This window comes from Acipenser ruthenus, chromosome 3, assembly GCF_902713425.1.
Source record: "Acipenser ruthenus chromosome 3, fAciRut3.2 maternal haplotype, whole genome shotgun sequence".
NCBI lineage: Eukaryota > Metazoa > Chordata > Actinopteri > Acipenseriformes > Acipenseridae > Acipenser > Acipenser ruthenus.
In genome coordinates, this window is record NC_081191.1 from 23,119,542 (window position 1) to 23,147,250 (window position 27,709).

General features: G+C 37.7%; 1 protein-coding gene across 3 annotated transcripts; it reads left to right on the plus strand.

Moving 5' to 3' along the window:
* The first annotated feature begins 1,522 nt into the window (after positions 1 to 1,522).
* On the plus strand, positions 1,523 to 25,929 carry LOC117394413 (zinc fingers and homeoboxes protein 2-like). Of its 3 annotated transcripts, none has more exons than XM_059012728.1 (4): positions 1,523 to 1,713; positions 2,033 to 2,137; positions 20,611 to 23,226; positions 23,909 to 25,929. In XM_059012728.1, the coding sequence occupies exon 3, from the start codon at positions 20,792 to 20,794 to the stop codon at positions 23,210 to 23,212; it is 2,421 nt and encodes an 806-aa protein (XP_058868711.1). In that variant the 5' UTR covers positions 1,523 to 1,713; positions 2,033 to 2,137; positions 20,611 to 20,791; the 3' UTR covers positions 23,213 to 23,226; positions 23,909 to 25,929. The 3 variants fall into 3 exon arrangements, with proteins under 3 accessions (XP_058868711.1, XP_058868710.1, XP_033848553.3); XM_059012727.1 differs by lacking the exon at positions 1,523 to 1,713 and adding an exon at positions 1,726 to 1,831; XM_033992662.3 differs by lacking the exon at positions 1,523 to 1,713 and having other exon boundaries at positions 1,938 to 2,137.
* Positions 25,930 to 27,709: the final 1,780 nt, after the last annotated feature.

Sequence of the window (27,709 nt, forward strand, 5' to 3'; positions counted from 1 at the left end):
CTTAACTAATCCATTCTTCTTGTCGTTTAGAATCACAAGAGTGTAAAAGTGTTGTAGGTGTACAGGTTAAAGCAGGGCTTCTCAAACTCGGTCCTGGGGACCCCCTGTGTCTTCTGGTTTTCATTCCAACTGAGTTCACAATTACTTAATTGAACTAATAAGTTTTTAATTACACCTTTTTACTTGTTTTCAGTTAGCTGTAACATTTGGAGCTGAGAACAATTAAAAAGTTATAAATACGCTTATTATTCGTTCAGTTAAGGGTTTGGTTCCGTGATTGAGAGCTCTGTTGGAATGAAAACCAGAAGACACAGGGTTCCCCAGGACCGGGTTTGAGAAGCCCTGGATTAAGGTTCAACCCTGGAGTACCAGGTGTACTGCCTTAAACTTCTGGCCTATATTTTCCACTGTGTGCAAATTAGCCCTCTCCATTTTAAATGTATGTGTGGGAAATCAGGTGCTCCGAGCTGAAAAAAGCCACCAGGATATAATGAAAGAGAAGATTATGTACAAAGCAGGTGCATTAGCTAATGGTAATACCCATACCCGTACCAAGTGGCTCTTAATGTGCTTTATGGAAAGGACTAAATGTTTTTAAGTTGGAAGTGAATCGCCCTAGCTAGATAAAGCAGCACTCCAGTCAAGTATTGTGTCATGCCTCATGCAGTGGTCTGTTACAGACCTCAAATATTTAAAAGTTGTTGCATTCATTGAATGGACACCAGAGTACACGAAGCCCAGCTCCTCCATTTGCAGAACCCATTGTTTATTGTTTTTAAATCTTGTCATCAGTATTTACTCTTTCTATAGGATGTTTTGAAATTCCACCTACATTTGTATTACATATTTATAAATCACGTATAAGGTATTCTGAATTCACAATTCAGCATAGGCAACTGCATATGATAGAAAGTTAACAAAATATAACACACATCCTAATTAATACAATTACAGTATGTTATATAAGACAAAAAATGTAATTCTTTATTAAAACTGACAACATTTGGTTACCCTTTAAATGTCGACCTATTTCCATAAAGCGCCATTAGGTGTCGCTGTTAACCGCAAATTGCTGCCATTGCTCTGGACTGAAGACTTGCAACGTAGAAAACACAGGAGATCTTAAACTAAGTACACTACTGTAAATTCGTTATAATTTTAATGTATGAGAATAATAACATTTGGACATGGAGAAAGGCGTACTGTTTTCATCCCATGCTTACTACTTGACTCTCAAGGTCCACGGATAAGCATCAGATAGGCTTCATTCATAATTATTACTTTAATTAATAGTCAAACTGATTGTGGTCAAATTTAATGTATGGAATGCACGTAAAAACAAGAACAACAAAAAAACACGTTACTCAAGACAAATAATTCAGCGGGTAAAGTTGCATTAAAGACCGTTAAATGTTTGCATTGCAAGTCGACTATCTGAACTATAAGTAAACAGAGTAATTTGCATTCCCCATGCCCTTTGCCCTTATCTTGTGTCTATGCGCAGATTCAACATTTGTTAACGGCTGCCAGAAAGTTTACTTAAAATAAATAGGCGAGTGTAGCTGCATATCATGTATGGTGTTATGGCAGACACTTTCATTGCACCGACCGAAATCAGTCTTCACACGGGCCAGAAGACAGCCACTTCACGGGAAATCGCCTGAATAACCAACACCCGCACTATATATCGAGGGTGGTCAGCTTCTTAGCAAGGTCTGCGGATGATACTTAATATTCAATGACTAACGTTACTGTTGCAGAACTACGTAAAAAACAAAACAAACAGAAAAAGCACAAATTCATTCATTCACTAAGGGCAGACCTAATGCAGGTACACAACAATTTGGACTTGCTGTTTTTTTTGTTTGTTTTTGTATATAATTGATTTAACAACTTTAAGCCAAAATGTTCTAAACTCTGGGTGGAAGTGCATCTGGTATCGTATGCAAATATGTGTGCTGACGTTGAAGATCATGTGGTTTTTGGCGTAGATCCCCCGCTGATCGAGAATTTCTTTTCTACTGTTGTCTAGGGTTCGGTTGAATCTTTAGAATTAATCCTGGCAGTCTGCACATCGCAGACAAAAGAGTTACATTTTGGAATCTCGGCGTCCCAGCGCTGCAGACACCGGGGACAGGTAAGAAACTAACAAACTTGATATAACGATCCCTAGAACAATATTAACATAACAATTCCGAAACTTAACCGTGGCAAGCCGTGGCTCGTTTTACATCACTACTAGCTTGTGTGCTTTATTTTTAGAAGCAGAACTTAGCCTCTGAACTTTGGGGTTCTAAAACAGACACGGGGGGGTCACCCGCTTGCTGAATAGTTATGGAAGATTTTTTTTTTTTTTGTTATCAATCAAGAAGTTTGCCTCAATTCTGATCGACCAAGATGGGAAAAAACATGTCTACTTTTTTTCCGATTTCAGAATAACCAGCAAAATATGGCTTCCGATTTCGACATGACGTTACGTCGCTACGAATATATATATTTTAAGGAGCGTTTTTGTTCTACAGTCGCTTGGTTTTTGGCAGTTATATTAACCTGGTGGGTGCATGGTAGAGCCTATGCTAATTTAATAACAGCCAGGCTGATGAGGAGAGGTCATGCATTAGGCTACGGTAAACTATGCGTTTGGGTTTGTGGCGTAATGGTAGGAAATGGTGACGCCTACCACCATAGCAGAACAGGGATCGACTACTACATACAGCAGTACAATACACTAGCAAATTATAAATAATTATAAGCGCTTGCCGTCTCAGCCAGTGAATTCAAGGCTACTACTGTAATAAATAAAGGTGTGATTTCCTGTGCCTGCCGTACCTTATTGTAAAGCAGTATGTATGAGTGATTCAAATTCAGGTGCACCCAGCATAGGTTGTTTTATAAATTACAGTCCGCTCCTTATTGTGTTGGGGCAATAATTGTACAGTGTCTACTATTTAATAGAGACAGGGCACTCCACCAGGCCGTACCGTTGTTACCATCCTGTGGTATACTGTACAACGTGCTCTGCAAAAAAGGATCAAAAGCAGTGGGCAGGATTGTTAGTCGTTCTCTAAGCGACATAAAACAAAAGAAATCAGAAATTCCAAATGGTTCCAAACCGCACAGCTGTAAATTTGTCCTGCTGACGTCCTGCGACATTTAGAGCTTGTCCTGAGGAAGTGAAGCAGCGATTTGCTGAAAAGTTCCACCTGATTGATTTTCTTGAAAGCCATGTGGGTGTCTGCCCTCAACGATTTCCTGATTGCCTTTTGTTTGCTTTTTTTGTGGAAATCCAATCACCCGCAAGTTAGCGTTAAAGGGGCAGGCTCTATTTTTCCTCAACTTGTGTAATTTTAGAACATTACCTCTACTGTGTCACATTACCTTCATGCTCCAGAAATATATATATATATATAGAGAGAGAGAGAGATATGGTGGGTGGCAGAACCACTGTTGTTTATTCTTGTCATTAATATTAATATAGGCTGCTATTATTATTGGTAGTACAAGTTGTAGTATTAACCTACCTAAACTGGAGTTGTTTCATTAGCATTACAGCCACTACATTTTAGCAGCTGTTTAATAATCAGTCCAATATTCTCCATTAAAATTAAATTTGATTAAAAATGCACATGGGTTCAGTAGTATTTTACTATTTGTAAAATAATAAATCTAGTACGTCCCGCAAACACACACACACACACACACACACACACACACACACACACACACACACAGCACCTCTTCTGAACATATTTTTTTCAAACAGCAGGACACACCAAGGAACATCATTATGAAGAGTGTAAGTACCTAATTAGTATGTTAGTAAGTACAGTTGATAAGTGCTGTTTTATAATCGAATGATGGTACTCCAGGGTGTTGTGATATGCTGAAATAACACAAGGGTGTGGGTGGGTTTCAGACTCTGCCTATAAGGGTGTGGGTGGGTTAGAGTGGGTTATAAAAGTGGGTTAAACATGTGTGTTTTTTTGTTGTTGTTGTACTGTACAGTAGCTATTGTATTATTACTGTTACTGTTTTGGAGAGTACCTGTTGGATAAAATCAAAAATCAGTCAGTGGATCAACACCACTTCTTGAAAAGAGTATTTAAGGGACAGCTTCTCTGAATACAGCATGCACTCCTGTTTCTTGTCTTGGGGTTATTTTGGGAACTGTAGCAAGCGGGTCTAATCACCAGTTGGTTTATTGTCAGAATTGTATATTGTACAGTATGTGCTTTTGAAGTGGCTGATGCTCTGTACTAATATACTGATGAGGACAAGAGCTAGTGTACTGACTGAACTGGGTTGACTCTACAAGGGCTTAGTTCACATGAATCAATCAATCAGTCAATCTTTATTTTATATAGCGCCTTTCATAGTGGATCACCATCACAAAGTGCTTTACAGTAACAAGAAGAAAATCCATAATACTTTAAATACAGAGAAATGCATAATACATTATATTTAGTAAAACAAACAAACAAACAGACAAAAAAAAAAACCTTTAATACATTACAGTGGAAAGTGCATAATACATCTAGGCCCGTTAGTCACCAGTCAGCAGATTGATGTTGTATGTGGGTTTTAATGTTTTCAACAACCACCAGAAAAGCCAAATTTCACTTAATTTCCCTTGACGTCTTCATTGATTTGATGAATGACTGTATTTAGCAGTGCAGAAAAAGAAAAACGGCGTCTCCACTGGTTTTGCAGAAAATAACATAGCTGTGCTTGACGAGCTGTCGATCGATTACGTACTGTACTTTCTTCCAAAAGCATAAACAAAAACACAGCCTCCATGTTGTCACACAAAACCTCACGATCGCCATTAATGATGGCCCGAGTTCAGTGGTTTGTTTAAACGGAGTGCACTCACTTCAGTAATGAAAGGTGTGAGTGTACAACAGACAATCGCAGTGCCATTTGTAAATATGGTTGTCGAGCCAACTGCAGTGTGTGCGTACGCAGCCTTAGACTGGCGGTTGTTATGCTGTTCAAGTATAAATTTGATAAATTACAATAATTTATGTTTTATTTATTTGGCCGATAAATCACGATTGTTGTGATAATTTACAGAGGATAAATGATAGCTGAAAATGTAATTATAGTCCAACCCTAGTTGCTAGTTTTGTAAATGTTGTTGGGAGTCATGTTTCTTCATTCTTCACTGTTGGCTTTTCATCCTCATGAAAGTATCGGAATCTTAGTTAAGATCTACAGCTCTGGCCAAATGTTTTGCATCCCCGTGTAGAATTAACTAATTTTGCTTCATAAAGTCGAATGAAACCTCCGGAATAGTGTTACGTTAACATATTGAATTACATACCGCTTTGTAGTTTTCCATATACTTAACGAAAAACTGACAAATGTGACATTTCGAAATCTAACACGAAATACTGTACTACAATTATGGCTTCTGGTAGACAAAATTATGTTCATACCGTTTATATATATACAGACGTGCTCAAATTTGTTGGTACCCCTCCACAAAAAACGAAGAATGCACAATTTTCTCTGAAATAACTTGAAACTGACAAAAGTAATTGGCATCCACCATTGTTTATTCCATATTTAATAGAAATCAGACTTTGCTTTTGATTTTTTATTCAACATAATATTGTAAATAATAAAACAAATGAAAATGGCATGGACCAAAATGATGGGACCGCTAACCTAATATTTTGTTGCACAACCTTTAGAGGCAATCACTGCAATCAAACGTTTTCTGTAGCTCTCAATGAGACTTCTGCACCTGTTAACAGGTAGTTTGGCCCACTCTTCCTGAGCAAACTGCTCCAGCTGTCTCAGTTTTGATGGGTGCCTTCTCCAGACTGCAAGTTTCAGCTCTTTCCATAGATGTTCGATAGGATTCAGATCAGGACTCATAGAAGGCCACTTCAGAATAGTCCAATGTTTTGTTCTTATCCATTCTTGGGTGCTTTTAGCTGTGTGTTTTGGGTCATTATCTTGTTGGAGGACCCATGACCTGCGACTGAGACAGAGCTTTCTGACACTGGGCAGTACGTTTCGCTCCAGAATGCCTTGATAGTCTTGAGATTTCATTGTGCCCTGCACAGATTCAAGGCACCCTGTGCCAGGTGCAGCAAAGCAGCCCCAAAACATAACCGAGCCTCCTCCATGTTTCACTGTAGGTATGGTGTTCTTTTCTTTGAAAGCTTCATTTTTTCGTCTGTGAACATAGAGCTGATGTGACTTGCCAAAAAGCTCCAGTTTTGACTCATCTGTCCAAAGGACATTCTCCCAGAAGGATTGTGGTTTGTCAGTATGCATTTTAGCAAATTCCAGTCTGGCTTTTTTATGTTTTTCTTTCAAAAGTGGAGTCCTCCTGGGTCTTCTTCCATGGAGCCCACTTTCGCTCAAAAAGCGACGGATGGTGTGATCAGAAACTGACGTACCTTCACCTTGGAGTTCAGCTTGTATCTCTTTGGCAGTTATCCTTGGTTCTTTTTCTACCATTCGCACTATCCTTCTGTTCACTCTGGGGTCGATTTTCCTCTTGCGGTCACGCCCAGGGAGGTTGGCTACAGTTCCATGGACCTTAAACTTCTTAATAATATTTGCAACTGTTGTCACAGGAACATCAAGCTGCTTGGATTTGGTCTTGTAGCCTTTACCTTTACCATGCTTGTCTATTATTTTCTTTCTGATCTCCTCAGACAACTTTCTCCTTTGCTTTCTCTGGTCCATGTTCAGTGTGGTGCACACAATGATACCAAACAGCACAGTGACTACTTTTCTCCATTTATATAGGCTGAATGACTGATTACAAGATTGGAGACATGTGTGATACTAATTAAAGAAACTAATTAGTTTGAAATATCACTATAATCCAATTATTTATTATTTTTTCTAAGGGGTACCAACAAATGTGTCCAGGCCATTTTAGAATATCTTTGTAGAATAAGCAATAATTCATCTCTTTTCACAGCTTCTTTGCTTTATTCTATGACATACCAAAGGCATGCAAGTATACATGATAAAATAGCTTTTAATTTCATCACTTTTCAGGAGGAATGCAGCATTATTTCAATGAGCTGTAAGGGTACCAACAAATTTGAGCACGTCTGTATATATATATATATATATATATATATATAATATATAATTGTCTCAATCCTAAAATTCTAGCTGATGCAAAACGCCCTGTGCGTCCTGATTGGTTGCTGCTTTACCAGCAACCTCTGGTCAAACTAAATGAGTAGACCCATGCTGAAGAGTTACTTTTATAGTCACCACTAAGGGGTTTAAAGGTACAGTTTTGCACTGCTCAGTGGAGTGATGTGTGGATTCCCATCTGCTGTATACAGTATACTATGTTATCTTTACACTTGAGAAATATTCTCATACAGTATATGGATGACGTTTTGATTGACTATTCCTTCAACAAATATTTGAGGGTACCATGGGGAGGCTTACCTACTTTGTTGCACCCTGATTTGTTGTACTAAGGCTCTACTGCTCGTCCATATTTAAAAAAATCTTTACATGACATTTGTTACTGAGCTGTTTATTGGGAGTGTAGGTCATGGTTACTGCTTTACAGCGATGACACATGATTGTCTGAAGAATTAAAGGATATATGACAACATTGTGACAATTGCTTATCTTGGTTTGATGCTTTGAATTACCATTATGCTATTTTACAGTATTTTTTGTAGTGCTGGGACAAATATCCGAATATTCAAACAAATATTTTTTGACATGTATTCAGATTACAAAATTCAGATGTTCATATTCACTAGAAATTACAAAAATACCTGGCACTTATTTACCGTTTCACCAGAAGTTGCACGACAGCTTTTCAAAAATGGCAAATGAAAAACAGCTTTGTGTGATTTAATATATATAAAAAAAAAAAAACAGGATCAGCACAGCAGCTCTTGAGCCTCTATTTAAAAGTTTTAGACTGCAAAAAATAAACAACCCAGATTTTATGTGGAATGTAATAAACAAGAACCAAAACGCTGAGTTTTTTTCCCTTTTATTTCACAACGCCATTTCCTTGTTTGTTTTACTTGAAGTGTTTAAAGTTAAATTTCAGTTTTCGTTTGCTTGTTCAGCTACAAAAAGGCACAAGTAAACCTCATTTTATTACTTTATGAAAACGTGTCGATGGCCACTCTTTACTGTGGAGAAACGGCAATGGCAAGGAATGAAAAAAAGGTTAAAAAACAAATAAAATGCGGTGTCAACTTTATGTACTATTTATTTCATGAATAATCAAAACGACATTTAACTTGAACTGCTATTGGCATCCTTTGTTCTAAAATTAGCTAGCAGCTACACATGGTGGGATTTTTTTTTTATTGCCCTTACTGTAAACATGATACAAGCAATATGACTCACCTACAGTATACTCAGTAACCCTGTTGTCAGAAATGTGGTCAGTAAAAGTTTAAATATATAGATTATACATTTATATATCTTGCTTGTTGTCTGTTACATGGTTTTACTTTAGTATCGTCTAGAAATCAAAACAGTGAGTGTCAACTGAGTATCCTGGTAAACAAGTCCCACAATATTATCATGTATTGTATTATTATAAACCTTCTGAACTCTAAATTGGTTACTTGAGGGTGTGATTACTGAGCTGTAAGCGGGAACAAGGGTGTCAAGCATGCTGTCACTCAGCTGAATATTGCAAGAGTACAAGAGATACTGTATTTATTTTTAAGTGAGAAAAAAATATGTTTACTCTATTCTTTCAGAAAAGGGAATTTTCACAGGGGTCTACATATTACACGGCAATGGGTACATTTCACAGAAATCATGAACAAAAATACAGTCATAATCAAACACGATAGGATTTTTGGTGCTGGGGTCTAGAAAACATTTCAGCACGTGGAGAAGTTACACTGTCTAGATTCCAGCACCAAAAATCTTCCACTGTGATTTGTAAACATCCCAACATTCCGTTTAAGTTGCCTCTGTTTAATTAATACCTGTGAGAGGATCTTAAATATGCAGCAGCACAGCAACAGAAGGGCATCTCAATGTCTCCCCGTTGCCATAGCGACTACATGAAATTGAACGTCTCCTTAATATTTAATAAGACCTCTGCTGGTAATGTTGGTAACATGGAAAATGCCTGGGAAGAATCTGATATTTCCCACACTTCTCTGAAGTGTTATAGACTCCCAAAAGCAAAATAAATTGCAGCAGTTCAGTTTTTCCTTCTGAAGTGACTGTATGTCAAGCACGGTCTAATTGCAGTTGTATTTGGCAACAGCAATTGTTGTTTATTTGGCATAATGGTTGCTTTTTATTAAATGTGTTCAATCCAGTGGCCACCATTTTTGTGAAGTATATCTTAGAATCTGAATACAACACCATTGCAGTCACAACCTCCACACCATCTTGGTGTGCATGCCAAATTCACCAAGCTGTAAAGTGGTCATGATCGAGTCCAACAAGCCTCGTGTTATCAGCTGGAATCCATATTCAGAGCGTGAAAAAAATAGGCAATCGTTTTTCTTTTGTGTAAAATATAATTGAAAAGGGGTTATTTTGTAGATCTTACCTAAGCATACAGCTTTGTACCCCAGGTGCTGATGCTTTAAGTCAGTCATAAATGCAGCTTCCAGAACGCCCAAGTCGATAGTGCAGCTGTTTACATGACGCCCAAGTCGATAGTGCAGCTGTTTAGATCAAGCTGTTGGAAAAATGAAAATACAGCATTATGATGAGGCCATTAAGATGATAACCCAAAGTCAAACATCTACAGTATAGATAGTTTAATTAAACTGTGGGTTTGGTACAGTACTGTACAGTCCAATTAAATATATCCCAACATCATTGTGTCTGTGCTGCAAACATGTTGAATGATTAATAATTGTAATGTAGGTACTGTACAGTTTCTATCACACTTGTCACAGTCCAGAAATACAGTATGAAAATGTGAGAAAAAAAACAGCTGTGTCTCAAGGGTCTTTTGAAGTCCTGACAGCTTTATTTAGAAACCACCATTTTTGTTAGTACTCCCTTAAGCCTGCCAATTTAATGATTGCTTGTTTTCAGAAACAAGGTCACCAAATGAAGGTCTTTTGACTCAAAATCATTGCCTGGTATGAACTGCACACTTGGAGATATTGTCTTTGTATTTTGTACACAGCTGTCTTAAGATTAGCTGGATTTGTTCGACGTGCCTTTCCCCTCCCAGTTGAATTTCATGTGCAGTGTAAATTACTATGAAAACTGTAAAAATGGAAGGCAAAAGCATATAGCTCAAGTCTGGAAATGAAACTTGATATAACTAGGGACCTATGAAATCCGTTTATTTTTTTCTGATTTGCATTTTTTTCTGTTATAATAATAATAATAATAATAATAATAATAATAATAATTTGGTGTTTCAAATCAAAATTGTTTGATACAGCGATAACAGTAAAGTAGCCTATGAATTGTATAAATTAATAAAGCACATAACCAAATATATTTATATAATATATTTGATACAGCTTCCAAAGTCTCTTCAGCTTCACCCTTCCGAATGCTGTGTCACTAGTAGAATAGCTGTGCTCTTACTCTGTATTTCTGTGCATGCGTCACAATACGGGACTGTGCTCAGAAAATAGCAATTCTCATAATAGTCACGTACTGTCATAATTGGCCAATGTCATTTTGTTCAAGAGACCTTGGGCAAAAGTGAAATTTACTTCAAAAGTCTGATGCATTTTCTAAACAGCGAAAATCTGCAAAATTTGACAGCACTGCATTGACACTCAATAGAAAAAATTCTCCCGAGCTATCTCTCTGGCCCATAACCCTTTGCACGCAGTGTGACAGAAGTAAAAGGGGCTGCTGCTGGCATGCCAAATGCATTCCCCAAACTGAGCCTAAAAATAATTGGCCATTCCAAATTGGGAGAAAATAATAAAAAATAATTGGCAACGACTAAATAAAAAAAATATATGTATATATATATAATCCTATCAGATACCACCTTCCTTTCACTATGCCTGTGGGCAGCATGCTTTGCTTTGTTTCTGTTCACAAAAACATCAGTTTAATAATTTAATGGCAGTTTTTATTTGTATTTTTATATACTACTACTGCAACCTTACCTTTTAAGAAACCAGTGTCTGTAGTCACACAGCAGGGGAATTTCCCTGGATACAGGTGCCTGTAGGCCTGTTGATTTCCAGGGTTCAAAGGCCAGTTTCTGCTACTGTAAGTAGAGAAACCTAGCTTGGTATCTGTTAGTTTTACTGCAGGCATATTCTTCATATTCAGTCAGTGTCACTTTTTATCAGCCACTCTCCATGTCACTGGTTCAGGCCATGGCCTAGTTTGTGCTTTGTCTTCCGCTTCATTAGATGTTTGCAGCGATGGCTGTTAACTTCTTTCCTCAAGCCTATACGTTTGGGCGTGTGTATACAACAGAATGACAGCAAGTAGATTCCTCTGCACCAGATCGGTTCCAACAGCACTAAAAGCAGGTCCTTGCTGGGGCTGCTGCTGGCATACCCAGTATACACAATAGAAGTGCTGCCTGTGGTCACTGACCTTCTACAGAAAGTCTTCACAGCAGGCAGTCACAGTGCGAGCTTCCTCATTCATTGCCCTGTCAGAATGTCTCAGCCCTGGCCTGGAAATAACTTTACATGTATGGCCATATTTTAGAGACTGATGTCTGAAAAATATTGTTCAAACCGATAACTATGTTTCCTGTTGCAGCTTTTCAACCCTAGGTACCCTGTAAAAAGCAACAACTCGGAAGAATGTCCTTGACAATTTCAAATTCAGCTGAAGCTGTTAAAACTTGATTATATTGTTATTAGTGCTGGGACGGACACAAGATTTTCATGTTCGGATATTCTCTCATAATTTAAATATTCGTTTGGATATTTGTTTTTCAAAAAGTAGTAAAAGCCATTATATTGCTCTGAACACAGGCAGGGACAGCACAGCATAGCAGCAGAGGCAGGGGGCGTGGCCATTGCCCCTGTGTGTGCGCCTGTATTTTACAGCAAGACGTTACAATATGTAACACGTTAAAATAGAAAAATATCCCAGGAGTAAAGAATAAGTTGTGTAGGACTTACTTTACCCCAGTGAATTAACTACAAAACAAAGGATGCCAAGTAACAGTTCAAGTTAAATGTTGTTTTGTTTATTCCCAAAATAAATAGTACATAAAGACACCGTATTTTATTTTATTTTATTAATTTTTTTAAACACATTTTCATAAACTAATAACACAGGGTTTACTTGTGCCTTTTTGTACCTGAACAAGCAAATGAAAACTGAAATGTAAACTTTTAAACACTTCAAATAAAACAAACATGGAAATGGCGTTGTAAAATGAAGGTGAAAAAAACTCACAGCTTTGCTTCTCGTTTATTACATTCCACATAACAGAACATTGCAACCAAAAATATATAATATCAGGGCTAGAAGTTAACTTTTTAAGGCAGTAGTTATTTGTAGTTTTGAAAATGAAAGCTAATTCCAGCACAGTACCGCTACATTTAAAAGATTCATGCAACATGTTATACTAACTGATTTGTTCATAAATATGTATGCTCACTCCCTGCCTTTTCTCTGCATTTTTAAATGCTGTACAATTTTGAAGAAATTAACTAAAGTAGTAACAGAATAAGGGATATCAACCAAGGTTTAAAAAAATATAATATATATATATATATATTGTGGCGGTGGCATGTAGTGGGTTCTCAGCGGCGGTAATGAAGATGCTACTAGGAATTCTTTCAGAAAATGGATTTATCTCCTTTACACTCCCCAGCAACAACACGAACACTCCACAACACGACTCCGAGCTCTATTGGCTTACACACACGGGTACATTTACATACACACGGTCCAATCGCTCAGACACTCTGTCCCGCGCAAACAGCTGACTGGCGGACCCGAACACAAATCGCAGTGCAGCCAGCACTAGGGGTCTGCATACGGTTGCACTGTGCACTTAATACCCCAGGCAGCACACCAGCAATGCCTAGACACAAAAACGCAGTTCTGCTCACTTACACAGGGTGACACACACAAACAGCGGGGAAGACGTGTGTGTGTGTATATATATATATAATATATATGTGTGTGTGTGTCTATATATATATATATATATATATATATATATATATATATATATATATATATATATATATATATGTATGCATGTAATTTTTTTTTTTTTTTTTTAATTACAGCAATATAGCTTTAGTAGTAAAGTTGTTTAGTTTTCCCGTATGTTCTGTGTGCAATTATACTTGCAACTCCACTACAAAATAAAACTTGATTGAAACGGAGAAATGCCTCCATATACAGTGTGTGTGTGTGAGAGAGAGGTAGATGTCGTCAAAAGTTTGCATACCCCAATGTGTGGAAATATACATACATTGGGGATTTAAACTGTTGACGACAACTTTGTGCTTAAGCATTTGTTTATTAAATTTGCATTTTTTAGACACTGAACGTAATATCCTGTTAGGTCATTGCCTGTTCTCTTTTTTTTGTATATATATTAATCTCACATATCACACGGAGCTCTTTTTCATTTGCTATTTTTCTAAACTCTCATGCAAATTCTGGTGAGGCGGTAAGTGCAAATTATTTTTGTCATTTGTAGCGAATACATGTAAAAAAATATTAGTTTGAATATTCTTATAGCACTATATATCTTCCAAGCATGGCACAGAATTCAAATGATTGAATGTTTTCTATTTAAAAAACTCAAACTGAAGACAGGATTTCTTGCAGTTGTGGCTAACAGCCTAACAAACCACAGCTTTTGACACAGCTTCCTGTCAACACTGAAAACAACACCTGGGATTTCTCATTCAGCCTTGATAGGCTGGTACACATAAACCACTGACTGAGTGGAGGGTCATTTAGAAACACTAGAAACTACAATTCAGTGGCAAACGTTCTGACTAGAAATTAAAACGTCTGTTACTGAATTTGTGTTTCTTTTAGTATAGTTCTAAATTCATCACTATTGAGTGTGTAATAGTTATGGAGCAATATTTTGGCATTTGTCACTTGAAATATTTCAGTTGAATAATAATACAGACTAGACATTAGCCTCTGGGGGTATTAGTGATACAGATCCTTGGGGTGAGGAAATGTGTAACCCTCTGTGAGGCATGTGAGATTGAAAATCATTGCCCTTCCTAACTGTGATTTTCACTGACTTCCTTTTTTTGCAGTTTGTGGTAGTGTGATTTACATTCAGATTGTGAGGATATTAGATCTGATCTGTATGCTTTTACTATATGCTTAGTCAAAGCCGAGTGTCCGCTGGTTTCACAGGCCCTGAAAAGCACTCCTCTTGTAATACCCTACCTATATTAACATTAGTCCTCCAAGTCCAAGATTAGTACTAATCGGGCTCTGAAACCAGATGAAAAAGGTAACTTTTGATTTTAATTAACACATCTGAAACCCTGGATGCTTCCCAGAACACAGTTTTACTTAAACCAGGATATGCTGTATTCAGATTTTTTTTAATGGTTATAAAAATAAATACTTTTCATACTTTTGTACTGGCATACTGTGCAACCAAAATGTGCACTTCTGTAGCTGTATCATAACCGTTTTCTTTTTTTTCCTTCTCTTCATTTACCTACAAAGTGGAAATTAGGGGCTTAGCATAGTTGCTAAACTTGATCAGAAAACCAAATAGGCATACAGTAAAAGTTAAAGCATCTGCATTCCACTTTTAAAGACTTCACAAGAGGCAATATTTCTCAACCCAGGTCGTAGGAAAAAACTGGAAACATGAGATGCAATATGGGGCACTATTATAAAGCGAAAACCACTCCACAGACTTTGTGTTTGGCAACAATACATATTTTTTGGGACACAGCTTTCTAACACCAGCTTATGGGCGTGAAAGGGCAGCAGTGTGGAGTAGTGGTTAGGGCTCTGGACTCTTGACCGGAGGGTCGTGGGTTCAATCCTCGGTTGGGGCCACTGCTGCTGTACCCTTGAGCAAGGTACTTTACTTAGATTGCTCCAGTAAAAACCCAACTGTATGGGTAATTGTATGTAAAAAATAATGTGATATCTGTATAACGTGAAAAAATGTATAATGTGATATCTTGTAACAATTGTAAGTCGCCCTGGATAAGGGCGTCTGCTAAGAAATAAATAAATAAAATAAAGGTTAAGGAATTAAGCCCTTTGTTTTACTGTTAAGGCAAGCAAGGCATTGTGACTGTGGGGGGTTGAGTTGTGTAAGGCCTAGTGCCTCCCAGTCTTCTGCTGACTCACTCTGATCCTGCCTGACTCACTGCTGAGAGGTCTCTGCATCACAAGCACATTGAGGCCCACTCTGCTACCTCAGACTTCCAACAAAGACTGATATATAGTACCTACACAGCTCAGAGCAGCACTCCCAGGCAGATTTGGTTTAAAGTGCGTTGGAGCATATATTAAAGAGGGATGTATGAAGCGGCTATTAAAAATGACTCAACTTTGGTTGCCCATTTCAGCAGAGAAAACTGTTGTATTAACTGACTCTTATTATTTTCCTTTTTTAGTAGCCTTGATATTTTACTCACATATTTATTTCAAATTTTCCCTAGATATTCACACAGTGTTCAATTACAGTGATTGACAGTGCAATAAAGTGCTATAAATGATTTAACTTTTTGAAGAAATCTAAAAATCAATGTCCCTGTTAGGACTTTTATTAGTTAAACGCTTAGTAAAATACAATGCTGTTTTAGTATTTTATTTTTTCATTTACTGTTAAAACCTTTCCAGCATTAATATAAACCCTTCCAAGATAAATGCATTGCTGACTATGAAATTGACATGGCTGACATATTGATACAGACCACATACTTTGCAGTTGGTACGCAATTGTGTTCTTTGCTCCTCTCAATCCATTTCCAGTGAACGTGAACCGTTTCAGTGCCACACTGTTTTTAACCTCAGGATCAATTGCTTATGTCTTACATTTGTGTTTTACTTCATGCTTACAGACCATTCAGACACACCCCTCAGATTAAGCAACTAGGGATGCTTGGTTTTTGTTCAGAAACGCCCATTTTTAGTTTTGCACACCACTACAGCACAAATGGCAAAAAAAAAAGTTTATTCTGAAGATGATCATTGTTCAGGTACAGCCCCTGCTGAAAGACTTCTGCATATTATTATAGTGATATTACATACTTGGCCTTCAGAAATGTACAGGCAGTGCTTCCAAGAGTTGACACATATGTAATATTTAGCTCATCTGACAACTGACTGGTGTATTTAGCACATAAATGTTTCCAGGCAAAAAGACACAGGAGTGGAACAATTGAGTGATATGTTCTCTAGAATCTTGGCAAGTCTATGAGTGATGTATTTAGGGCAGTGGCTCCCAACCTGTGGTCCCTGATAAACTCCAGGTGGTCCGCAAACAACTCCCATTTTGGTTATGCAGTTCTTGCAAAAAAACATTTCTACACAATCACACGTTGTGCTACTACTATTGCTAAGCAACACAACAAACAGTTTTAACCACGTCATATATCATTATAAGACATGTATGTAGTCGGCATGTTTCCCCTTTTATCTGTATTCTTTTATTATGGGTGTGTTTTTAAATTAATGTTACTGTATATTACAGCTCCCTTTGATACAATACCAAGCATCGCCTTCAAAGCTGCCATTAACTGAAACAGTTTAATTGTGAAACAAGTACTAACCTAAATAACTTGCACATTTGTCTTGTCAAAATTACAGACATCTTTTTTTGTAGCCAGCGTTATTTAAAAAAAAAAAAAAATCTACATCAAGCATTCACATAAATGCGCTGCTTTCTAATCTGTGCTCATTCTACTGCTTGTGTTCACTGAATTTAAGGGGAAAAAAACGTAATCTGGCTGTCCCAGCCTTTTCGATCCACAGAAAAGTAGAGCACTGCATTGAATATTCTTCACTCGGTTGGAATAACTAAAAAAAAAACAAAAAAAAAAACATTAAGACCACAGTTTTAGCACTTTACATTTTCAAAAATATGTGCTACAGTGTTGCCAGGGGTTAGCTGCATATACTGTAGTAACAGAAGTTAATGTGAAACAAAAAGAGGCTATTTGTAGCTTGACTTGTGAGCTGTACCGTAGTGTGAATGATCTATTTCTGCTCCATGTTATGGGTTTATTGAGCCAGGTTTAATATCTCACAAGACTATATGCCAAAAGTAAATTCTATTAACACTACTTCTGGAAATAATGTGTACAGTCTGTTCTTGATGGTGCCATATTTAACAAAAATGCTATAAATCCTGTCGACTGTGTGCCACCAATCCCATTTTCATTTACACATCACAGCCCACCAGAAGTGGTGTGTAACATCCTGTACACTCTCCAGTCATTTTTACATTTTTCAAATTGCTTCCCACCCACCTCATCTTTGTATTCCAGTGTTTTTGTACATCGAGCGAAGTTGGCGATCAGCGAGTGCAATAAATTGTGTTAGAAATGGATAGATTAAATTGCTACACGAGGTAACGGTTGCAGCGTCAGCACGTATTTCCCAAGCCCCAGTGCATTATTTGTCAGGAGGTTTTGTCAAACAAAACTCTTAAACCTGCTAAGTTGAGATGCCATTTATCTACAAAGCATTCAGAACTTAAAAACAATAAACATGTTAAATAAAAGAAACAGGAACCTTGCCATCAGTTTAAAGAAGGACTTTAAATGGTGTGAACGGGCTGGCTGGCTGCAGGGGTGACATCAGGCCAGGAAATGAAACCAAAACTACTGCGGGCGAAACTGAGACGCTGCGGCACTCAGGCCCAAATTTATAAAGGGGAAAAACCTACCGCAAAAAGCCACGTAACGTGCGTGTTCAGTACAGCTGCACTCTGTGTCAAAATAACGACCTATTTTATAAGACTCATTAGGTGAAGCAGGCGATTCCGCAATCAGACCGTTTAAATACCCCTCACCGCAATTAGCGATGGAGAATTACACACCTCGCACAATAAATAGGGGGTTTGGGTCAACCCTGCATGTATAGGCTACACATTCCAAAAGAAAATGATTGGCACACAAAGACCTCAGCCTGTAGCCATGGTGATGAGGATGCTCGGAAGCGAAAACTGAAATTTACCAATATGGAAGTGGAGATTTTGTTACATGCAGTACTTGTAACACATAAAGATGTGAAGCTCGAAATACATCACCAGGACAAATGAATAAAATATGGAATGTGTGGTGGCTTCTTAATAAACAAATGTACCACTTCAGAGTTTGTAGTAGGTTGCTTTTACGTTACGACGCATCATCCAGTTACTGTGCTTCGCATATTAGTTCAACTTTTTATTTCGTATAGAATAATTCCAGGCGTATAGACTTTTCAAACTTCAGAAACAATACGTTTTATTTACTTACATCCATGGCAGTCAAACAGGTGGAAAATCCTTCCATTGTACAGCAATATGTTCAACAACAATAACTCCATACAGCTTCATACGAACAGTCTTCAGTTTAACTACGACTTATATCTTCTTAAATTCTTATGCAGTTGCAACTCTCCTATTTCTTATGTATGTCTGTATTTCTGACTCTATGTATGATTTTAAAGCATATCTGTGTGGTCTATAATATAGCTACATTATTCAGATGTGCCTACAACCAGCTGTACTGTATTTGCTCTAGCTAAATTCTGTAGGCATTACCAAAGTAACGGTGGAGAATGAGCCCTCATTGTATTACATGTATATGAGACTTTTTGTTTAGTGAGCATCGGGAATATCATTCCATCTTTTCTTAATCTCCTCCACCGTTCTTATAATAATGCCTACACTCTAGAAGTAAAGGCTCTTGTTAGAACCTTGCTTTGCCACTGTGGGGAGACCTTTTTAGGTGCTTCTAAGAACCTTTTTTTTTACATGGATTCTGTATTCTCTATTTGCAGAGTTTCTTTTTTGACGTGTGAGCTATGAAACATGTATTGAAAATTGGAGTTTGCAAAACAATACAGTATTATTATTATTTCTTGGCAGACGCCCTTACCCAGGGTGACTTACAATTATTACAAGATATCACGTTATTTTTTACATACAATTACCCATTTATACAGTTGGGTTTTAACTGGAGCAATCTAGGTAAAGTACCTTGCTCAAGGGTACAGCAGTGGTGTCCCCCACCTGGGATTGAACCCACGACCCGCCGGTCAGGAGTCCAGAGCACTAACCAGTATTCCACACTGCTGCCCCAGTTTGTAATTGCTAAACCGCAATTTACAAACTGACTTGATCAGAAGGGTTAAAAAATTAGCTCTTTGCAAAATGTTATTGAATGTTTCTTTTGTCCTTGAAAACGATGTCTCCTTGCTGCAGACGTCTCCCACATCACCTTGCCTTTTATATAGCCTACTGTCTGACTGTGGCAAATTAACGCTTGCTTTTCAGAGTTCTTAAAATAATCACGCAAATACGAGGCCCACAATTACCGACAGCTGTAATAAATTAGACAGAATATTTAATAGACCTCATTTGCAAAATCCCCTCTCAGTTTTAGCGGTTTCATTCAGAAACGCCCCAGAATTACATATGCATATACAGAATTACATATGCATATACAGAATTACATATGCATCAAGGGCTAAAGTGCACAGAGACATTGCCCCTGCAAATCACGTCTTAATTGCGTGTTTATGCCATTGCGTGTGTTTTATAAATCCCATCCAAGAATTCAGAACCCTCAGCACCTGTTTTACGGTCGTAAAACATGCACAATCCTTTTATAAATCTGGGCCTCAGTGTTTTATTAACACAAATAAAATAAAATAAAAGACTTATCAAGACAAAAATACTTTGTAAAACAAAACGGCGCGATGGCCAAAACAGATAGACAACAAACAATAACAAGTAGTATGCTGGTTGCAAAACCAGCATATGTAGCAATTGTTTTTTTAATACTTTTTAGTTTGTACTCTCCTCTCTACACCCGTTCTCCGCTCCTGAACACACAACCGCGAGTGAGTGAAACATTCACCCTTTTATGCAGCTGTACCGAGATTGGATTGCTAATCAGTCATTCAATTGGAATCTCAGTACATTAATACACCACGTGCAATATATAAACATAAAGTACACACAGTGGCGGGGCACACTGCCACAACTGTAAGTGTGGCAATTCCCTTATTAATTGTTTTCAATAAAGCTTATCTCCCTGTCCATGTTGCCATGTATGTATATACATATAATGAAAATGTAAACAAGCACTTTTAAGGTGTCTTATACACATATTAAACACAATCTTTGGAAACTAGGAGACTTTTCAGCAGGAGTACAAAAATATTTGTTTTTATTTCAAAATATGTAATTTATGAGGAAGTTTGCCTTTAAATACCACCTTCACCTTTTATTTTTTTTGCTTAATGTGTGATGGAGGGTTTAGTATTGTCAGTTGGTAACACTTGACACATTTGCTGTTCTGTCAGGCATTTTAATGAGCACTGTAAATGAGCAAATGTGTCTCTTTTATGGTGCAACAGTAAAAATGTGTGCAAGCTAGTTGACCTTGTTATAAACATCCTACTAATTCTACATGATTCCTAAATGTTAATATAAAATGTAATTCTGTAGCAATATCACTGAGCAATACTTGCTCTTTTCTTTCTTTCTAGATCAAGCTGTGATGAAGTCTCATAAGGTTCCCCATTGGAGCTGACATTTAAAGTCTGCATCAAAGCTGCATTTACAAAAACACAACTGGGTGAAAATCCTCAAAACTCCACCACACGCACACACACACACTCTGCGTAGACTGACGGGTTCTGGAACTAAGTTTAACACCAATCCCTTACCATGGCCAGCAGAAGGAAGTCGACTATTCCATGTATGGTCCGTGCTACTGAAATGGTGGAACAGGATGACCCAGATGAGATGGATGTCACTGGAGAAACCATGGTGGAAAACGGGTCTCTGAAGCCATTGTCTAATGATGATTGGACTACAGGAAACGGTGTCCAAAGTAAGCAGAAGGGTGTAGAGCAGGACAAGCCAGCAGCAGACACTCCTCAACCACGGAAGCCACAAGGAGGCTATGAATGCAAGTATTGCCCTTACTCCACGCAGAACTTGAACGAGTTTACGGAACATGTGGACTTGAACCATCCCAACGTCATTCTCAACCCTCTGTACGTGTGTGCAGAGTGCAGCTTCAACACAAAGAAATATGACACATTGTCAGAACATAATACGAAATGTCATCCCGGGGAGAGCAATTTTAAGCTGAAGTTGATCAAACGAAACAACCAAACAATTTTGGAGCAGACCATTGAAGGAGCCAACAGTACTGCTGGTATGATCAGTGGTGAGAACGCTACTCCTGCAATCTCTGTGAATACAATGCCCATGATGAAAATAGGGAAGCCAAACATGGACACCAAACGTTTACCCAGGAAGGGGGACGACCTACAGAATCTGTCAGAGAACCTCAGTCCGGAAATGGTAACAGATCCTATTCCTACTATAAATGTCAATGGGACCGTTATAATCCCTGAAGCTTCAGTTCCAGAAGGGTTGACACACGTTATGCCATCTTTACAGCGGCCCCCCAATTACAACTTGGTACCCAAAATTGCTGTCCCCCTGAACACTACCAAATACAACCCGTCATTGGACATTAACATGACCCTCATTAATTCATTCAATAAGTTTCCCTACCCAACACAGGCAGAGCTATCCTGGCTGACAGCAGCTTCAAAACACCCTGAGGAGCAAATTAGGGTCTGGTTTATTGCCCAGCGACTAAAGCGTGGCATCAGCTGGTCTCCCGAGGAGGTGGAAGAGGCCAGGAAGAAAATGTTTAATGGTACGATCCAGCCCGTGACACAGACCTTAACAGTCTTGCCTGCGCAACTAGCCAGGAACAGTAAAGTCACGCAACCCCTTATACAGACTCTTCCCTGCCAGATCTTAGGACAGACCAGTTTGGTATTGACCCAGGTCACCAATGGATCAACCATGACTTACTCCCCCATCACACTGACCGTAGCGGACCAAATGCAGCCCCTCAAGCGGCCCTTGCCAGCGCCGGTGGTGACCCCTGAAGCAAAGCGAGCAAGTGTTGGCCATGTGGTTCAGTCACACCTAAAAACTGCTACGCCCATCATGTCTCCTTCTATGGACCGCAAGAAGACCCGGGAGCAGATCTCAGAGCTCAAGGCCAGCTTCCTCAAGAGCCAGTTTCCAGAAGACAAAGAGGTCTACAGGCTAATTGAGGCCACAGGCCTGTCAAGGGGGGAGATCAAGAAGTGGTTTAGCGACCACCGCTATCGGACTCAAAGGGGCATTGTAAACATCACCAGCGAATCTGTAGCCAAAGACATGACACAGAGGTCCAGCCGACCTCAGAGCCCTTGCGTTCACACAGCACAGCAGAGGTTAAAAGGGAATACCCCGGAGCAACTAAAGATCCTGGAGGCCAACTTCCAGAAAACCAGCTTCCCAACACAGGCGGAGGTCGACCGTCTGATGTTAGACACCAGCCTGTCCAGAAATGAGGTTGACAACTGGTTTTTGGAGAGGCGAATAGTTCGAGACAACATGGAGCAAGCCCTGTTGAGTCCATGGAGTTCACATAAGAAAGAAGATCAGCAACAGTCGGGGGCACTGAATGGTACGCACAGGCACGGGGACCAGGTGAGGGCATCTCCACTACCCACAGTTGCCTCAATCCCTCTAGAACAAAAAACACTGGATCTTCTTAAAGGTGTGTTTGCACAGACTCGGTGGCCTTCTCCCGAGGAGTATGACCAATTGGCGCTTAAGACGGGACTGGCCCGCACAGAAATCGTCCGGTGGTTCATGGAAAACCGGTCGGCTCTTAAGAGCGGGAGCTTGCAGTGGATGGAGCAGTACGAGAAACTGAATGGGGAGAGCCAGAAAGACCAGAGCCAGACCATGCTGGGTTCCAAAAGTGGCCATTCTGTCCTTCAGCAGCACTACCAGGAGTTTAAGGAGTTGCGGGAGGATGACCTGGAAAAGTTGGTGGAGGGGTCCAAACTGAGCTATCAGGAGATAAGGGACTGGTTTGCCAACAAGCAGGGAGAGGACAAGCTTGACAGAGCAGAGCGCGTTGGCGAAGGCAGACGGTCAAGTGAGGAGCAGGGGGACTGGGTGGAGGTGACGGTCGGGGTGGACGAAGATGAAGACCATGCTTCTGACTGCACGGAAGCTGGGTATGAAATGGTTGAAGACGACTCGGAAGGCATGACAGGATAAACAGTTGCAAGAAGGTAATAATAGTGTGTGAGTGCAAATAATGTATGTTCTTAGGTAATACAATGTAAACAATCCCTCCAGGATTCTGCAATGTCATAAATCAATTCAGCGAAGGCTGCAGAAATGTAGACATGTTGATACCAAGCAGCACAAATTATAACTGTGAAAGACTGTTTAATGTTTAATACATTTGAGGCTGAGAAATTTTAGTTTATTATGTTTGAGTTTGTAGATTATTATTTAAAACAAAAAGAATTCAGATTAATATTACTATTTTTCATCTAGCTATATTTTAAAATATTTTACAACATTGTTGTATAAAGTAACATTTCAGCTGCCACCCAGCAGTTTATTTTGGTAATTTATAGTTAATAAGTTAATTATTGGGTAAATATATTTTTACATTGTTTACAGCATTTGAAATGTATATCAAATGAATTAAAGATTAATAAAGCTATCTGTATTTTTGAACATTCATAGTATTACTGCTGGGTTGTTGGGTCTCATTCATAACTATATTAAAATACAAAAATGATGTTGCAGAATTAGCTGCCAAATCTTAAGTGTGCAGCAGAATTAAAGATTCTGCATCACAGATTTATAAAATAAATAAAAAAGGTTATCCATTCTTTATTGTTTTGGTGTTGATCTTTTACTTTTCCATGTTTTAACAGCTTCTTATCCTTTTTTTTTCAGGAGATTGAATTTTGACTGCTGTCAATTGTACAGAACATCTTCTATTTGAAGAGGACAAAGATAAAAATTGTATATTTTTGTATTTGGAACCAATGATTGCATATGACCCATAATGTTGGAGACGCAGTGAACTGAGAATCTGTAGTAGCCACATTGACTTGGAACTAACTAGAGTGCCAAAGCTGTACTTCTGTGTTATAACAAAAAAGTCCTTGTAAATATTGTTTTCTGTATTGCCACAGATTTGTACAATTTTGGAACATTTTGTTACGTTTATACAGTAATTGGTGCAAGTTGTTGTTTTAATTTCCATTTTGTTCTGGTTGATCTTTTTAGTGGTTTGTTCTCCATTTTATAGTAACCACTATTGGTTCTATTCTATTCTATTCTATTCTATTCTATTCTATTCTATTCTGTTTTAATGTAATAAAATTGAACTTTTGATTCAGTTAAAAGTTACTTTTAAATAAAATAATGGCTGACATTCCAGCCCGACAGATTTTAAAGAGTTTAGCAGTTGGATACTGTATGGTCTAGGGATGGGCATTTCTGTAAATTTGAATAATCTAATACACATAATTTACGAAACAATTACACTATAATACTTTACATCAATGTGCCTCTGGCTAAAAAGAATGCTTAAATAATACCAAAATGTACATAATACATAAAACAATAAGTAGCTATTTTTATTAACAGGAAGTGTAATACAAGTACAGTATGCATAAAGCCCAATTTATGCATAATTGCTAAACAGCAATTAAAGGCAACATAATGTACAGGTGATAATTAATCAATAAATGATGTCTTCATTGGACAACTATCCTTTTTTTAGTTTTTACATTAAGTAACATATCGTATTCTATACGATACATACCTCCCGGTCCTGTTATACGCTGTGCTCATGAAGTCTTATAAATGACGTAGTACAGAGTAGACGTTAAATCATTGAGTGCCGTTAATTATTGAACCCTGTCCTTAAACAGTGCTGATAGTCAGTGTATCTTTAGTGATCATGTCAACCATTAGGTTCGTTATTCGTTCCTTTTTTTATTGCTTTGGGTGGAGTAAGCAGAAATGGCTCATTTTGATTTACCTATTTTATTTTATTTTATTTTTTGTAAACGCATTTTTATTTTGTAGTCTCTTGTATTAATTAAATAGAATAATTAAATATAGTTTGTGAATATGTGCAATGGTGCATTCCAGCCACCTCTGTTACCCATAGCTACAGTATTTGTATTGCCCTGCACTTTTCAGAACGCCTGTTTTTTTGTAATTGTCAGGAGCTTGAGTAATTTAGCATCATAGAAAGAAATAATGATTTATTTAATATTTATTTATTTATTTATAGAAATACATTGGACTGTAGCGGCAGGCTTAGTGTGGTTAATGGATCTGTTCAGACCATTTATATGGGTTGCAATACAAGACAGATAAGTCATTTTCTAAACAATGAGAATTTTCTGATCAATTATTCGAATTAACGATTACACATGCCCATCCCTAGTATGGTCCCTATAGGGAGTATTTACTCTTGTGAGGAGCACTTACTTGAGATTCATGAACAATAAAGGTGGTGGCCCCTGCTAAACTGGACCAGGGAGCAACATTGTAATAAATGATTATTTTAAGAGGATGTTTTTAAATAAAAGAAACACAGGATGAGCTAAAGAGGGATGCAACTTAACCTGGGTTTTAACAATCTACAGTGTATCCCCATTTCTCTTTTGCATCTTGTTTCACAGTGTAACAGACACACGATATCGGTATGTTTGTTATTACGTTAGCCTTTTAGGAGATCCTAGTTTAGTGTGCTTTATACAGCAGAAATAGACCATACTTCCAGATTATTCTTTTTTTTTTGTGTACAGCATCCACAATAGTGTTATATGTTCAAAGACGTTTATACCGCAATACTATACTGCTATGGAGACCATGATAAAGATTTTTTTTTTTTTTTTTTCTAACCATTTGCCCATCTGCTGTAACCCAATAAACACAAACTATTCCAATTTAAACCTGCTTCTTTATTTCTCAGTGCTGGTCAAATGTGAATACATAAAAATTTCCCCAAGTCGCACATTCAAAAGTGAGAATTTTGAGTCGGTAGTTTTCATGTGAAAATGATGTATGTGATTCTGATGAAAACAGATATGAACTGTTTGTGTGATTTATTCAGACAGAACATGATTTTCACTAAATGTTTGCTCGCTTCATAGTATTTGTCAGGTTTTTAAAACCATTTTCCCAATGATTCATTTGTTTTTAGGTATTTATTTTTAAAATATGTTTTCTAAATGCTAGATAGACTTGCAGTCTTCAGTGTGGAAGAGAATAGGCTAGATTCAGAGTGATTTACTCCCAATTGTCATTAGCACAGTTTACCAGAAGAAAAAAAAAAAACAATTCAGACCTTTAAATCAGGGGATTGTAAGTAGACAGAAGTTGTGTTTGTTAGAAATTTTAATTGGTGTTTTTTACTTTTTGAAAATAATGAAGATAGCTTTGAGAATCTAACACTGTGTCATTTCTCCATGAAGTCTGTAACTTCTTTAGAATTCCAGATTTCCAAAAACGCTTGCATCACAAAATAAAAAACAAAACAAATGTAAAATATATGGATTTGTTTTAAGGTGTTGTTTTTTTAATGTCAGACCCAACAAAATATCTAATTCATTAGTTTAGCTGATCTGAAGTTAAACTGATCAGAACCATCCGAAAGACCAGCATATAGAACATATAACCAGATCTTAGACGATTCATTCTGTGCAACGCAGTGAAAATATAAGCCCACAATATTTCCTTCCTCCTTTTTTCCACACCACACATTGTGCTCTGCATACATGTTTATGATTTCTGTCCTTTTTGATAAATGTTTAATAGTCATACTTTTTTTTTAATGCACAGCAATCGCATCCAAATTTAATAATCTGAATACATTTGCATGGGAACATCAAGAATAAAACATTTTAATGAAAATACGCCATTTGTTCTGTTACTAATCAACACAGTATATTGTAAGTTAAATTATATTACAAAGGTGAGCAAAAGTGAACTACTATTCAGAATGGTTCAATTAAACTCCCCTCAGTCAGAAACACGTAAGGATCAAAAAGTACAAGCTTCTAAATAAAAAAAAATATTATGTCACAGTATAATATAATGCAGTGAAAGCATTATCTTAACAGGATATGTGGTAAGCAGAATAATAATAAATAAAAACACATTAAATGCACAGTATTAGCATTGGGAAAGCATTTGGAAGTGGAACATTTGTAGAACATGGCCATGATCAATTTTTATAAGGGGCTGTAAGGTCATATTGGAAGTTAAAACCCATATATATATATATATATATATATATATATACAGTGCCTTGCGAAAGTATTCGGCCCCCTTGAACTTTGCGACCTTTTGCCACATTTCAGGCTTCAAACATAAAGATATGAAACTGTAATTTTTTGTGAAGAATCAACAACAAGTGGGACACAATCATGAAGTGGAACGAAATTTATTGGATATTTCAAACTTTTTTAACAAATAAAAAACTGAAAAATTGGGCGTGCAAAATTATTCAGCCCCCTTAAGTTAATACTTTGTAGCGCCACCTTTTGCTGCGATTACAGCTGTAAGTCGCTTGGGGTATGTCTATCAGTTTTGCACATCGAGAGACTGAAATTTTTGCCCATTCCTCCTTGCAAAACAGCTCGAGCTCAGTGAGGTTGGATGGAGAGCATTTGTGAACAGCAGTTTTCAGTTCTTTCCACAGATTCTCGATTGGATTCAGGTCTGGACTTT

What these genes read in the sequence shown, in the direction of transcription:
- LOC117394413 (XM_059012728.1), top strand. Translation starts at nt 20,792, where the DNA reads ATGGCCAGCAGAAGGAAGTCGACTATTCCATGTATGGTCCGTGCTACT.